General features: G+C 41.8%; 1 protein-coding gene across 2 annotated transcripts in view; it reads right to left on the bottom strand.

The window, feature by feature from the left end:
* The window catches only part of sgcg.L (sarcoglycan gamma L homeolog), a 119,783-nt gene extending 107,085 nt beyond the window's left edge, over positions 1-12,698 (bottom strand). For both annotated transcript variants that reach the window (XM_041582667.1, XM_041582666.1), the window contains exon 1: positions 12,319-12,698. In XM_041582667.1, coding sequence (XP_041438601.1) covers positions 12,319-12,366 — 48 coding nt within the window. In that variant the 5' untranslated portion in view covers positions 12,367-12,698. The remainder of the gene's footprint in view (positions 1-12,318) is intronic.
* Positions 12,699-15,322: the final 2,624 nt, after the last annotated feature.

The following is a 15,322-nucleotide window of genomic DNA, read 5'->3' on the forward strand; positions in this document are numbered from 1 at the left end:
ACTACAATACGCAACCTTGGCTTTATGACTCATGATTGATTCACCACGTTTATGTGTAATGAGAGAGGTTTTATCAGTGTTGGCTGAGGGTAATACTTTGATAGAAATGTCTTGTATGAAAAGGCTTTGTAGGAAAGACCCCTTGAACCCAATATTTTGTAATCATTTTTGAATATTTTGTAGGAAAGAAACTATTGAACTCAATTACTCAATTACCTAATCTTTCTCCAATGACTACTATTAGTTCCTAATATGTTTATGACTTCTGGAAGTTTTCATGAGAATTTCCTTTATTATATCCAGGGGCAGAATATGTACTCAAATATTAATAAATTATAGGATAAGATCTCTGCTTCGGGTGTGCTTGTTGGAAGCCTGGCCAGCTCCTGATGAGTGCATGGGAAGCAAGGTCTGTTGTTCACCAAATGGTTTCATGTATTAGCTGATTGTTTATTAGAGCATATAAAACTGGGGCTCCCCATTTTGTTGTCCTGTGGAGTAAACGCGGGTACTACCCAGGGCCTTTGTGCATCGCTTGGGACTTCTCTGGCAACTGAATCTGGATCTCCCAGTCGCTTGGTGCAGATGAAGATGTCTGCTTCCTTTGCTCAAATGATGATATATATCTAAAGGTGGCCATACACGGGCAGATTTAAGTTGGTCCTTCAGACAGATTCGACTGCTTATCTGCGAGTGTATAGAGTATTCTGACAGGCGTCCTTGAACAATATCTGCCCAAAAATCAGACAGATATCGATCGGGCAGGTTTGATTTTCCCTTGCGATTGAGCTAGTTGATGCAGTCTTCGTCCCGTCGGCGCCCATTGCCATTGTTGTAATCATTGCAATCATTTGGCCCTAGGGCTGAAATATTAGGCTAATATCGCCCTGCATTTGGTGGGCATATCGAATAAAGATCTGCAACCTCGTCAAATGTATATTATAGTGTATGACCTTTATTTACTGTAATAAGGTTTTGCTTAGCATACTAGGAGAGTTATTTACTAAAATCAGAATTTTTCTGATTATAATAAATTAAAAAAGTCAGACCAAATTAGAATCCATGATTTGACCTTATTTATTATTAAAAAAGCTCGATTTAAAGGTTTGGGTAAAAAAATCGCGCGAAAATCCGAATCGAACATTTTTTCCTGAGTTTTTTCCCGAATCGTTCAATTTTTTCTGGCTTTTTCCCCAAAAAGCCTGAATTTTTCGAACATTGGCCTGAAAACCCTGAAGGTCAGATTTTCAGGCGACATCGCCAAACGAGCGGATCTTTCCCCGATATGCCACTAAACTGCGTCACTATATCGGGGGAAAGTCGAGCGTTCGGCCGTATGGCCGAATGATCGAATTACGATGCGCCAAGCGGCTCCGACGGGTTGGTCGGGTAAAAATCCAACCTCCAAAAAAGACCCGTCGGAAGCCCCCATACACGGGCAGATAAGCTGTCAAATCGGTCCAAACGACCAATATCGGCAGCTTTATCTGCCCGTGTATGGCCACCTTAAGTCCAGCACAGAACACAGAAACTTCAAAAAACAATAGGGACCTCTGCCATTGACTTTTACACAACCCCGGCAGGTCTGAGATGGCGGATTTTCAGATTTGGGCTTTTTGCTGAATCAGGCTTTAATATATATAGAAAAAATTGAGTTTTAAAAAAATCCCAGAAAAATATGAGTTTTGCCCCAAAAAGCCCGACCAGAGTTTATTAAATAACCCCCTAGGTGAGGTGTGTAAATTATTTCCGAGAGACGTATAGAACAATAATCAAAACAATATGTCACACTAAATTATAACACACACTGGCTACCATTATATAGACAGCACTAATGGTTCTTACAGTAAGTCCATAAATATTTGGACAGACAACTTTTTTTTTCTAATTTTGGTTCTGTACATTACCACGATAAATTTTAAATGGAACAACTTAGAATCAGTTGAATTGCAGACTTTCAGCTTTAATTCAGTGGTTTGAACAAAAAAGATTGCATAAAAATGTGAGGAACTAAAGTCTTTTTTAACACAATCACTTCATTTCAGGGGCTCAAAGTATTTGGACAAATTAAAAAACTGAAAATAAAATGTTCATTTCTAATACTTGGTTGAAAACCCTTTGCTGGCAATGACAGCCTGAAGTCTTGAACTCATGGACATCACCAGATTCTGGGTTTCCTCCTTTTTAATGCTCTGCCAGGCCTTTACTGCAGCGGCTTTCAGTTGCTGTTTGTTTGTATGTATGTGTGTATAACTTTATTTGTAAATCGCTGTTGAAGAGCCACATCGCTGTGGGCCTTTCTGTCCGAAGTTTAGTCTTCAACAAGTGAAATGCAGCTCAATTGGGTTCAGGTCAGGTGACTGACTTGGTCATTCAAGAATATTCCACTTCTTTGCTTTAATAAACTCCTGGGTTGCTTTGGCTGTATGTTTTGGGTCATTATGAAACGCCTCCCAATCAATTTGACTGCATTTAGCTGGATTTGAGCAGACAGTGTCTCTGAACACCTCAGAATTCATTCTTGTGCTTCTGTCCTGTGTCACATGATGGATAAACACTAGTGTCCCAGTGCCACTGGCAGCCATGCACGCCCAAGCCATCACACTGCCATGTTTTATACATGATGTGCTATGCTTTGGATCATGAGCTGTTCCACGCCTTCTCCATACTTTTTTCTTGCCATCATTCTGGTAGAGGTTGATCTTGGTTTCATCTGTCCACAGAATGTTTTTCCAGAACTGTGCTGGCTTTTTTAGATGTTTTTTTTTTTTTAGCAAAGTCCAATCTAGTCTTTCTATTCTTGATGCTTATAAGTGGCTTGCACCTTGCAGTGCCCCCTCTGTATTTACTTTCATGCAGTATTCTCTTTATGGTAGACTTGGATATGAATACACCTGCCTCCTGGAGAGTGTTGTTCACTTGTTTGGCTCTTGTGAAGGGGTTTCTCTTCACCATGGAAATGATTCTGCGATCATCCACCACTGTTGTCTTCCATGGACATCCAGTGCTTTCTCTCTTTCTCAGGATGTAACAAACTGTAGATTTGCCACTCCTAATATTGTAGCAAATTCTCTGATGGGTTTTTTCCTGTTTTTGCAGCTTAAGGATGGCTTGTTTCGCCTGAATGGAGAGCTCCTTTGACTGCATGTTCTCTGTTCACAGCAAAATCTTCCACATACCCCCACCCCTCAAATCAACTCCAGGGCTTTTTTCTGCTCCATTCATAATGACATAATGAAGGAATTGCCCACACCTGCCCATGAAATAACCTTTGAGTCAATGGTCCAATTACTTTTGAGCCCCTGAAATGAAGTGATTGTGTTAAAAAAAGGCTTTAGTTCCTCACATTTTTATGCAATCTTTTTGTTCAACCCACCGAAATAAAGCTGAAAGTCTGCAGTTCAACTGCAGATTTTTTTTCATTTAAAATTCATTGTGGTAATGTACAGAACCAAAATTAGAAAAAGGTTGTCTCTGTGCAAATATTTATAGAACTAACTGTACATTCCTATCCACAGCAAACGCTTTCCAAACATTTGAAAGTTCAGTGTAAGGTTACGGTAGCAGTTTAATTTCACTCCTGTATATTTCTCTTCTTGAGGTTTAGTATATAATACACTACACTGCCCCAATCATAACATCTGGGAAAAGCCATGACCCCCGTGCATTTGTGCTCAGTTGTTGCTGCAAAACCTTCAGTAACATGTAGACATGTCATTTGGAACATTCTTATCAGATAGGGAAGACATAGGGTTCAGACCCACAAAACTGGCATGAACCCAAGAATTTATTTGTATAGAGGGGTCAGAGTGTGTCCTCTACATACCCCATATGTAATAAAAGGCACTACATTTGCCCAGAAGCAGTATCCCATAGCAACCAACAAGATGTTTGCTTTTAAACAGGTGCATAGTTAAAGATTGTTGCTGATTGCTATGAGTTACTGCTCCTGGGAAAGTATTCTTCCTTTTAATTCATAAACCAGCATCTACAACCTTCTCCAGTTAAGCTTCCTCAGAAACTTATGCCAGGATAGTTTTGGTTACTGGGTTTAAGTGGGCATCCCTGACCTACTTCACGTACAATGTCTTGGAGATATTAATGAACTTTATGAAGGTAGAGCCACAAAAACCTTCTCCAGTTGAGCATCCTCAGAAACATATGCCATGGAAGTTACGGTTACTGGCTTGAAGTAGGCATCCACGACCTTTTTCATGTAGAATGTCTTGGAGATATTAATGGACTTGATGGAGGTAGAGCCAGTAGAACCTTCTCCAGTTGAGCATCCTCAGAAACATATGCCATGGAAGTTACGATTACTGGCTTGAAGTAGGCATCACTGACCTATTTCATGTAGAATGTCTTGGAGATATTAATGGACTTGATGGAGGTAGAGCCAGTAGAACCTTCTCCAGTTGAGCATCCTCAGAAACATATGCCATGGAAGTTACGATTACTGGCTTGAAGTAGGCATCACTGACCTATTTCATGTAGAATGTCTTGGAGATATTAATGGACTTGATGGAGGTAGAGCCAGTAGAACCTTCTCCAGTTGAGCATCCTCAGAAACATATGCCATGGAAGTTACGATTACTGGCTTGAAGTAGGCATCCCCGACCTATTTCACGTAGAATGTCTTGGAGATATTAATGGACTTGATGGAGGTAGAGCCAGTAGAACAGGGGTCACAAGACCACCAGAAGAAAGAAGACCTGGAGATCGAGGCAAATGTTCTATAAACCCTAAAAGAGCTGCTGCCAGAAACTCAGTGAACCCCTAGAGTCCAATACAGAAACAATATCCAGATTTCCCCAGTATCCAGGCCCATTATTTCCCAATTTAGCAGTACAGTAATTCCCTGGATGCCTGCAACATTCCAGATCTTCTCAACCACCTCAGAGGGTTACTATGAGTAACCCCCGTACTTGAGTTCAGAAACTTCTTTTGAAAATGTATATGTAAAATCAGATTGGGTACTCACATTCCACATGGACGCACCTTAAAATGAAAGATTAAAGTTACACTGAAATATTTTCATTATTATACAGTATGCTGCTGTATATAGCATAAGTTGTATAGCATTTATTATCTGTAATCGAGGTGGTACTGAAGGGTCCTGGCTATAAATCAGTGCATATAAAACATTTTGTGATCCATGTTCTACTAAAAACCATCTTCTTCCCTATCTCCCATGGTCATTTATGAGTATATACAGTGAAAGCACTCTATACTATATGTACAGGTATGGGACCTGTTATTGAGAATGCTCGGGACCTGGGGTTTTCCGGATAAGGGTTCTTTCCGTAATTTGGATCTGCATAGCATAAGTCTACTAAAAGAAATCATTTAAACATTAAACCCAATAGGATTGTTTTGGCTCCAGTAAGGATTAATTAAATCTTAGTTGGGATCAAGTACAAGGTTCTGTTTTATTATTACAGAGAAAAAGGAAATTATTTCTACGGAAGATGGCCTTCCCATAACTCTGAGCTTTCAGAATAACGCATCCTATATATTATATTATATATTATTATTGCTATATTATATGTATATCTGTAATCTGCCAGTGAACTCCTTCAAGTAACAATTTGTTAAAGAGACACAGTTGCTTGACTGTTGGCTGCCAATAAGGAACAGATAAACTGCGGCGCTGTAAATCCTATGGAATGATAAAAGCTCTGTTCTCCGTGGTGGCTAGTGGGAACATCTCCTGCATACATATCAAAGTAAATAATCAGAGAAATGGATGAGGGGTACTTAACAAAACATTAAAATAAAATGACTGCATCTTTCGAATGTCACCTTCTAAGCCACGTATGATGTAGCTGGCAGCAGTTGCTGGCACAGAGAGGGAAAGCCACAATAACTTATATACACTCGCTGCCTAAATAACATATATACAGTCACTGCCACAATAACTTATATACAGTCGCTGCCACAATAACTTATATACACTCGCTGCCACAACTTATATACACTCGCTGCCACAATAACTTATATACAGTCGCTGCCACAATAACTTATATACACTCGCTGCCACAATAACTTATATACACTCACTGCCACAATAACTCATACACAGTCGCTGCCACAATAACTTATACACACTCGCTGCCACAATAACTTATATACAGTCGCTGCCACAATAACTTATATACAGTCGCTGCCACAATAACTTATATACAGTCGCTGCCACAATAACTTATATACAGTCGCTGCCACAATAACTTATATACAGTCGCTGCCACAATAACTTATATACACTCGCTGCCACAATAACTTATATACAGTCGCTGCCACAATAACTTATATACACTCGCTGCCACAATAACTTATATACACTCACTGCCACAATAACTTATATACACTCACTGCCACAATAACTTATACACACTCGCTGCCACAATAACTTATATACAGTCGCTGCCACAATAACTTATATACACTCGCTGCCACAATAACTTATATACAGTCGCTGCCACAATAACTTATATACAGTCGCTGCCACAATAACTTATACACACTCGCTGCCACAATAACTTATATACAGTCGCTGCCACAATAACTTATATACAGTCGCTGCCACAATAACTTATATACACTCGCTGCCACAATAACTTATATACACTCGCTGCCACAATAACTTATATACACTCGCTGCCACAATAACTTATATACAGTCACTGCCACAATAACTTATATACACTCACTGCCACAATAACTTATATACAGTCGCTGCCACAATAACTTATATACAGTCGCTGCCACAATAACTTATATACAGTCGCTGCCACAATAACTTATATACAGTCGCTGCCACAATAACTTATATACAGTCGCTGCCACAATAACTTATATACAGTCGCTGCCACAATAACTTATATACAGTCGCTGCCACAATAACTTATATACAGTCGCTGCCACAATAACTTATATACAGTCGCTGCCACAATAACTTATATACAGTCGCTGCCACAATAACTTATATACAGTCGCTGCCACAATAACTTATATACAGTCGCTGACACAATAACTTATATACAGTCGCTGACACAATAACTTATATACAGTCGCTGACACAATAACTTATACACACTCGCTGCCACAATAACTTATATACACTCGCTGCCACAATAACTTATATACACTCGCTGCCACAATAACTTATATACACTCGCTGCCTGAATAACATATATACAGTCGCTGCCACAATGACTTATATACAGTCGCTGCCACAATAACTTATATACACTCGCTGCCTAAATAACTTATATACAGTCGCTGCCACAATAACTTATATACAGTCGCTGCCACAATAACTTATACACACTCGCTGCCACAATAACTTATATACACAATAACATATACACAATAACTTATATACACAATAACTTATATACAGTCGCTTCCACAATAACTTATATACACAATAACTTATATACACAATAACTTATATACACAATAACTTATATACACAATAACGTATATACACTCGCTGCCACAATAACTTATATACACAATAACATATACACAATAACTTATATACACAATAACTTATATACAGTCGCTTCCACAATAACTTATATACACAATAACTTATACACACTCGCTGCCACAATAACTTATATACACTCACTGCCACAATAACTTATATAGAAATGCATTAAAGTCAATCTGCGTTTTTTCTTATGGCGATATAAGAAAATCAATAAGATATTAATTTAATATATTAAATTCAATGGGCTTTTGTTTTCTTATGGGCTTTTTTTCTTGACAATTTTTTCTGAGGCGAATTTTTGCAGCAGTTTCACCAAAAAAATTTGGCGAAATGCAGAATTTTGCTGTGAATCCATGGCTGGCAAATAAATTTGCTTATCACTAGGGAGCAACAGATGCAGGACGGACAATAACGTCATTCTTTACCCTGACCATGTAATTCTTCCCTGGTGCAATCAATGGACTCACAGTAGTAAATCTAAATTCACCTCCTCCAGTCAAACGATTTTCCCTTGGTGCAACTAACTGAGCCATGCTGTCTAGTACTCAGGGCTGCAGAAGGTGGTATTTAAGGGTTGTTTAACCCTTAAAGGAGAATGCAAGCTCCAATTCATGGGGGTGCCAAATGTTAGGGCACCCCAAGGATTGTAATAACTTAGCTTATATCCCAGGCCAGTGCTCCTGTTAGCGAGTTAGTGCTCATCTTCTGTTTTTGCGCCGATGTGCAGTAGATTTTTGTTTAATTCATCTAAAAAAGCCAGCTTTTTTGTTCTACTGTGCATGTGTCGGCTGCTGGATTTTGAAGCAAGAAGAAGGGAGGAAGAAGAGTGCTTGCTCACAAGTGTCCCGGGCCTGTGTAGTTTTCTGCTAACAGGAGCACTGGACCAGCAAGTCAGGTAAGTCATTATAATCCTTATGGCAATGATTCCCAACAAGTGGCTCAGGGGCAACATGTTACTCACCAACCCCTTGGATGTTGCTCCCAGTGGCCTCAAAGCAGGAGCTTATTTTTGAATTCCAGGCTTGGAGGCAAGTTTTAGTTGTATAAAAACCAGGTGTACTGTCAAACAGAGCCTCCTATTGGCTACCACTCCACATAGGAGGTACCAAATAGCCAGTCACAGCCCTTATTTGACATGCCCCGGGATTTATTCTTGCTTGCGTTGCTGTGTAGATGGCTTCATTTCTGGAACATCAATGAGGGCGGTTTTAAAAAACTAAATAAGTGTCCACTTAGAATGCAGTAGATTCCCATTAGAACCCTGAAACCACCACAATGATCAGGGTTCTCTAATATCCATTAATGCACTTCACAGCAGACCAGCTCAGTCAAATATCCACCACTTCCTCGTGCCTTTTGATACATATACTGTACATCCCATCTGAATTTGATAAATAAGGTAGAGCGGTGAAATATAATGTTTTTGACCCCAAAGCTGGCACTCATAGCTGGGATATTTTATTAAGAATCAGTAACGTAAGTGCAGGGCCCAGGTGCACGCCATACAATCAGGCCCCCCCCACTTGAACAGAGCTTTTTGGCAGATTTTCATTTGCGTGAACCACTGGTGAGCCTAAGGGGGTGCGGGCCTTCGTGCGATCGCACCCCCTACACCCTCAGTAGTTCCCCCACTGTTAAGAATTAGCCTTGTACAAATACAGCATTGCCATATAATATTTTTCAAATATGATTACAGCGCTGCAAAATATGTTGGCGCTCTATAAATACATGTTAATAACAATATTAAGGTGAGCAGCCAACTGGAATATACATATAGGATCTATTATCCGGAAACCTGTTATCCAGATGGTTCCAATACAACAGCACCCTGCACTTGACAGCAATGAATCTGCATGAATCCATGTCCTATTGGGCTTCCTTTATAATGCTTAAAAGTTTTTTAGTGGATTTTAGGAACGGGTATCCAAATTAGGGAAAGACCCTTTATATGGAGGTACAGTAGCACTATAGCTCAGATTCCAATTTTTAGCAGATATTTTTGTTTCCCTTTGAACATATAAAAAAGTACAGAGCTGTACATACATCCGAGGTTCCCCCCAACACTACCCTTCATAAAGGTAAATTCATATGCTTATAAATATTTTAGCAGAGTTCTGCCGAATGGATTTATAATAAAGATGTATTATAAACCACTGTATTGAGAATGCTTCATTATCCTATATTATTCCTGTAGAATTGTGCTTACTACGGGGGAATATCTAAGAGAAACCCCTGGGAGTTCCCCTTGTAATCTTGCAATTTATGGCAAATCTCCGCTGATGTAAGACCATGCCCCGTCCACTTCTTGCTCCTTGATAGGAGTCTGTAACACAATAAGATGGCTATGGGAGGAATTAAGGAAGATTGTGGCCAGCCAGGTGGAGAGAGAATGGGAATTACTGTTTAACAGTCCTTTAATTGGCTGTTGTTCTCCACCTCCAGCCTTCCAGCTAGCTTTTGGCGGTCCCATGTCCTTGCAGCCTAGAAACATCATTATCGCCTCTCACAGTCCTCCTATTGTGTTATAATCCCACTGAAAGTGGTCAGAATGGGTGTGCCCTAGCAGTACAGCGGTGTGGTCAGCTAGGTTTTCTCCTTACCTACCCAGGGAAATACCATAAAACTGTCAGAATATTCTCAAGCTCCTAACATGCCAGGGATGCTGGGAAATGTAGTTCAATAATGGCTGGGGCAGGCCAGGTTAGATAAACCTGCTGATACAGCTGCATGACGATCTGCTATTACAGGGGTCCTCAACCTTTTTTACCTGTGAGCCACATTCAAATGTAAAAAGAGTTTGGGAGCACAAGAATGAAGAAGTTTCTGGGATGCCAAATAAAGGATATGGTTGGCTATTTGGTAGCCCCTATGTGGACTTGCAGAGTAAAAGGAGACTCTGTTTGGCAGTACACCTGGTTTTTATACAACCCGAACTTACCTCCAAGCCTGGAATTCAAAAATAAGCACCTGCTTTGAGACCACTGGGAGCAACATCCAAGGGGTTGGTGAGTAACATGTTGTTCATGAGCCACTGGTTGGGAATCACTGCGCTATTACATACAATTCTTTGAAGCAAGATCATTGCTGAATCAGTTCCATGAAGCAAGATCTAATACTCCTAATACTCCTAATACCCCTGATAAAGAGAGTATCAGTCACTTGACAGACGTTATGGCGGCTGGCAGGAAGGTGGGGAGGCACAGGGAATACCAAGAGCACAGTGCTGGATATGGAATGTGCTGGATATGGAATGTTCAGGTAAGGGAATGCTGAGATTGCTGAGAGTGATTGGCAAATTTGAGCCAATTTTCCAAAAACAGCGAAAATTTGGAGTCTGTGGGCAACAAATTTTTTTGCCCATTGGAGTCTATGGGTGTCATTTTCGAGGCAAAATTGGCAAAAAAAATTGTGTTCATCACTAGGATCCAAAGAACAAAGATAGAAGCTTTAACTGCAGTAGATTGTAGAGTCTATGGTTCTAACTCTCCAGTGTCATGGCCACAGAGCCCAAGTTTTTGGGGTCTTTTTTTTTATTGGGGAAAAAGACGCTGATTAGAAATACGAGGGGTTGTGCTCATGGCTGGGACTTAAAGGGAAAGTTTGCCTTATACAGATGGAGATGTTGATATTCTGCGACGGGGTTCCAATTGGGGGGAGGGGGACACTAAGGACTAGAAAAAGAGATGGAATTCCAAACGGTAGAACAAACAGCTAAATACTCCCATTCCCCACAAGAATAAGAAAATAAAGGCAATCAACACATTCTCAAGTATTTCTTTTATAAAGTCTGGAAGCAGAGAATCGATCTGAGAGCAGAGATTGCAACCGGGGAAGGAGAACAGCAGTAGAAAAGATTAGTAAGAGTAAAATTGTGCACCAGAGGGGGGTGTGTATCTGCTACACTCAGTTGGTCACCTTAGTGCAGGAGAGAGATATATGTATCCAGAGAGGCAAAAAAAAGATGACCAACTTGTGTTCCCTTACCTGTAGCTGAACTACAACCTCCAGCAACAGCAGCAGAGGGTGGCAGGAGATGCAGGGAGTTGTAGTTCACACTAGTGTGATTGTGGTGAGGGTGGCAGGAGATGCAGGGGGTTGTAGTTCACACTAGTAGGGTGGGGAGGGTGGCAGGAGATGCAGGGAGTTGTAGTTCATACTAGTGGGATTAGGAGGGTGGCAGGAGATGCAAGGAGTTGTAGTTCATACTAGTGGGATGAGGAGGGTGGCAGGAGATGCAGGGAGTTGTAGTTCATACTAGTGGGATTAGGAGGGTGGCAGGAGATGCAAGGAGTTGTAGTTCATACAAGTGGGATGAGGAGGGTGGCAGGAGATGCAGGGAGTTGTAGTTCATACTAGTGGGATTAGGAGGGTGGCAGGAGATGCAGGGAGTTGTAGTTCATACTAGTGGGATTAGGAGGGTGGCAGGAGATGCAGGGAGTTGTAGTTCATACTAGTGGGATGAGGAGGGTGGCAGGAGATGCAGGGAGTTGTAGTTCATACTAGTGGGATTAGGAGGGTGGCAGGAGATGCAAGGAGTTGTAGTTCATACTAGTGGGATGAGGAGGGTGGCAGGAGATGCAGGGAGTTGTAGTTCATACTAGTGGGATGGAAAGGGTGACAGGTTGGCATTTGTGACTATATAAATGGGGTTGGATTGTGATACAGATCTGTGGGTCTATCTCTATAGTAAAGTTAGTTTCTGATGAAATCTGAGCAGGATTCATTATCACAGTGTTATGTAGAAAGTTGGCGCAGCGCCTACAATACAGTTAATATATCGCCCCCCGACATAACATCAGCCCATGTGTCTGTGGACTCACCCAGTGTCCGGATCCGGCAACCGCAATAGAGTCCGGCTGTAAATTCATTCCCAGCGGAGCGCAGATCCCGGGAGCGAATCGCCCTCATTCAGGCAACTTTTCCCTCTCCGGGTGAGGCTGCCACATCTCTCCGCTGTCGCTCCATGAGTCCGACACAATCTCAGCGCTGCGCCCAGACGCATCCAAGCCCGGCGCCCAGTGGCAGAGGAAGGAGAGCGCAGGGGCTACAGACAGAAGAAGCGCAGGGGCTACAGACAGAAGCGCAGGGGCTACAGACAGAAGCGCAGTGAGGAGTCCGGGGAGCACTGACCAAGCTTCATTGTCACACAGCGCACGCACACGCGACTCCTCTCGCCTCCCGGCGCAGCTCCGACCCACAACAACAAAAGCTCACCTGTGTCTCCCGCCTCGGGACCTGCCCCTCTGCTCACGTGTCTGTCTGTCCCTCTGCCGGTGTTTGGGGAGCTCCTGGGAAACGCCATTCATTGTGCAGTAAAGCGACGAAACGGGCACTGCCGCAGCGATCTCAGGACTCCGGTGTGAAATCGGCTGCTTCTATAAAGGGCTTTCCACCCTGATAATATATTATGGCATTCTACACAATCATTAAACATTTGCAAAGATTTTTAAAAAAATATATTTTATTGGAATTGAATTCAGTAACTGTCAGGCTGGCGAGCTTCTGCACTGCTGCTTCTGACTCCTGACACTACTTTGGCCAAAGTCAGCTGATTAACAGACCGGGAGGAGAACTGACTTGGTTTCAAGAGTCGCACACAGTGATCAGGAGGGGATTGGGTTTAGTGATGGGAGAATCTGACTTGTTTCCCAAAAAATTACAACATGGCAAAAATGAGCAAAAATGTATTGAAGTCTGCGGGCAACATTGAGTAGCCACAGAATAACCACAAGGCAGTTGGGATTTAGGCAGATGGCTCACAGCTAGGGTTGCCACCTGGCCGGTAAAAATGATGGTTGATCCCAATGTTATTAATAGGGAAAAAAGAAAAATATGTAGAAAGGCCGGTATTTTTTTCCAGAAAAGGTGGCAACCTTACTCACAGGTGCCGTACAGAGAGAGTTAAGAGTTCCCCACTGGATTTAGCCTCAAGTGTGTGGTGGCAACAAGCTTGAGGAATAGTAATTGTGTGTGTTCTTTCCCTTGGATATCAGTATAGACCTGTGGTCCCCAACCAGTAGCCCGTGAGCAATGGCCTCAAAGCAGGAGCTTATTTTTTAATTCCTGGCTTGGAGGCAAGTTTTGGTTGCATAAAAACCAGGGGTACTTCCAAACAAAGTCTCCTGTAGGCTGCCAGACCACATAGGGGCTAGGGATGTAGCGAACTGCCGATTTGGTGTTCGCGAACGCCGTTCGCGAACACCGGCAAAAAATGCGAACGTTCGCGGACAGTTCGCGAACTTCAGACACCCGCTAAAATCGTTCGATTCGAACGATCGAAGGATTTTAATCATTCGATCGAAGGATTTTCATTCGAATCGAACGATCGAAGCCATTCGATCGAATGCTTTTCATTCGATCGAATGCTTACAATCGTTCGAACGAATGGAAATCGTTCGATTTTTAGCGGTCGAAGGAATTCGAATGGTCGAATGGTCGAACGACTTGTATTCGAATCGAACGCGAACTCAAAATTCGAACGTTCCCAAACGTTCGCGAACATTCGGCGGACGCGAACGGTAGAGAGCAAATAGGCACTCCAAAAAGCTCAGCTTTCATGTGTATCTAGGAAAGAAAATAGGATTCCACCTAACTGGCCTTGAGGCTTAACCCTCCTCCTGCTCCCACCCACTGCTCCAAGCCACAAGGTGGGTCAGTCCCACAGCTATAGAGTATAAGACCTTTCTGATATACAGTATACATGTTTACCTCTCTCTCTCCCGTTGCTAGTGTAATGGACAATGGACTACAGTCTAGGCTAGAATAAGTGTCCTCACATTGTTCCCAGCACCCTAAGGCTTCTGTACCACTATACTGTGGGTTTTTGCTCTGTAAGAAGCTCAGCACTGAAGCTCATGGGGCTTGTGTGGAGCTTTTCCAGGCTGCACTGCTATAAGGGGCATCACAAATATGTTCCTGCCAATCTGGAGAGCATTGTGTGGACCAAGGAACATATAAAGCATAGTCTATGCTCTAAAAATTAAGATTACAGCTATTTCCAGGTACTATGCCGTGAATTTGCCCATCCATTGAACTGGTGCCATTGGAGTAAACTTTCCCAGTGACCATTCAGTTCAGTTTACTGTCAATTGGCCATTACCCATAGCCATAACCCATAGCCATAACCTATAGCCATAACCCATAGCCATAGCCCATAGCCATAACCTATAGCCATAACCCATAGCCATGACCTAAAGCCCATAACCATAACCCATAGCCATAACCTATAGCCATAACCCATAGCCATAACCTATAGCCATAACTCATAGCCATAACCCATAGCCATAAACTATAGCCATAACCTATAGCCATAACCCATAGCCATAACCTATAGCCATAACCCATAGCAAGCTAATTAATAGTTACCTTATGCTGGGCCAGTGAACCATAGAGCAAGTTCTTATAGGAAGTGTATGGGGATGAATATGGGGATACAGTCTGAATGTTATTTTGGATGAGATTTGGGGTATCTGCTTATTCTATTAAAGGGGTTGTTCATCTTTAAATTACATTTTAGTTTGATGTAGAGAGTGATATTCTGAGACAATTTGCATTTGGTTTTAATTTCTTTATGTTTTTTCAGTTATTTAGCTTTTTTTTCAGAAGCTCTACAGCTTGAAATATTCACAGCTATCTGGTTGCTGGTGTCTTGTTTACCTTAGCAACCTGGCAATTGTTTTAATGAAAGACTTGAATATAAATAGGAGAGGGACCGATTAGAAAGTAATTAAAAGTAACAATAGCCATACAATTGCAAGCTCACAGAGCAATCGTTTTTTGGCTTTCCGGGTCAGTGACCCCCATTTGAAAGGGGTCAGATCTGTA

Source organism: Xenopus laevis, chromosome 2L, assembly GCF_017654675.1.
Source record: "Xenopus laevis strain J_2021 chromosome 2L, Xenopus_laevis_v10.1, whole genome shotgun sequence".
Classification (NCBI taxonomy): domain Eukaryota; kingdom Metazoa; phylum Chordata; class Amphibia; order Anura; family Pipidae; genus Xenopus; species Xenopus laevis.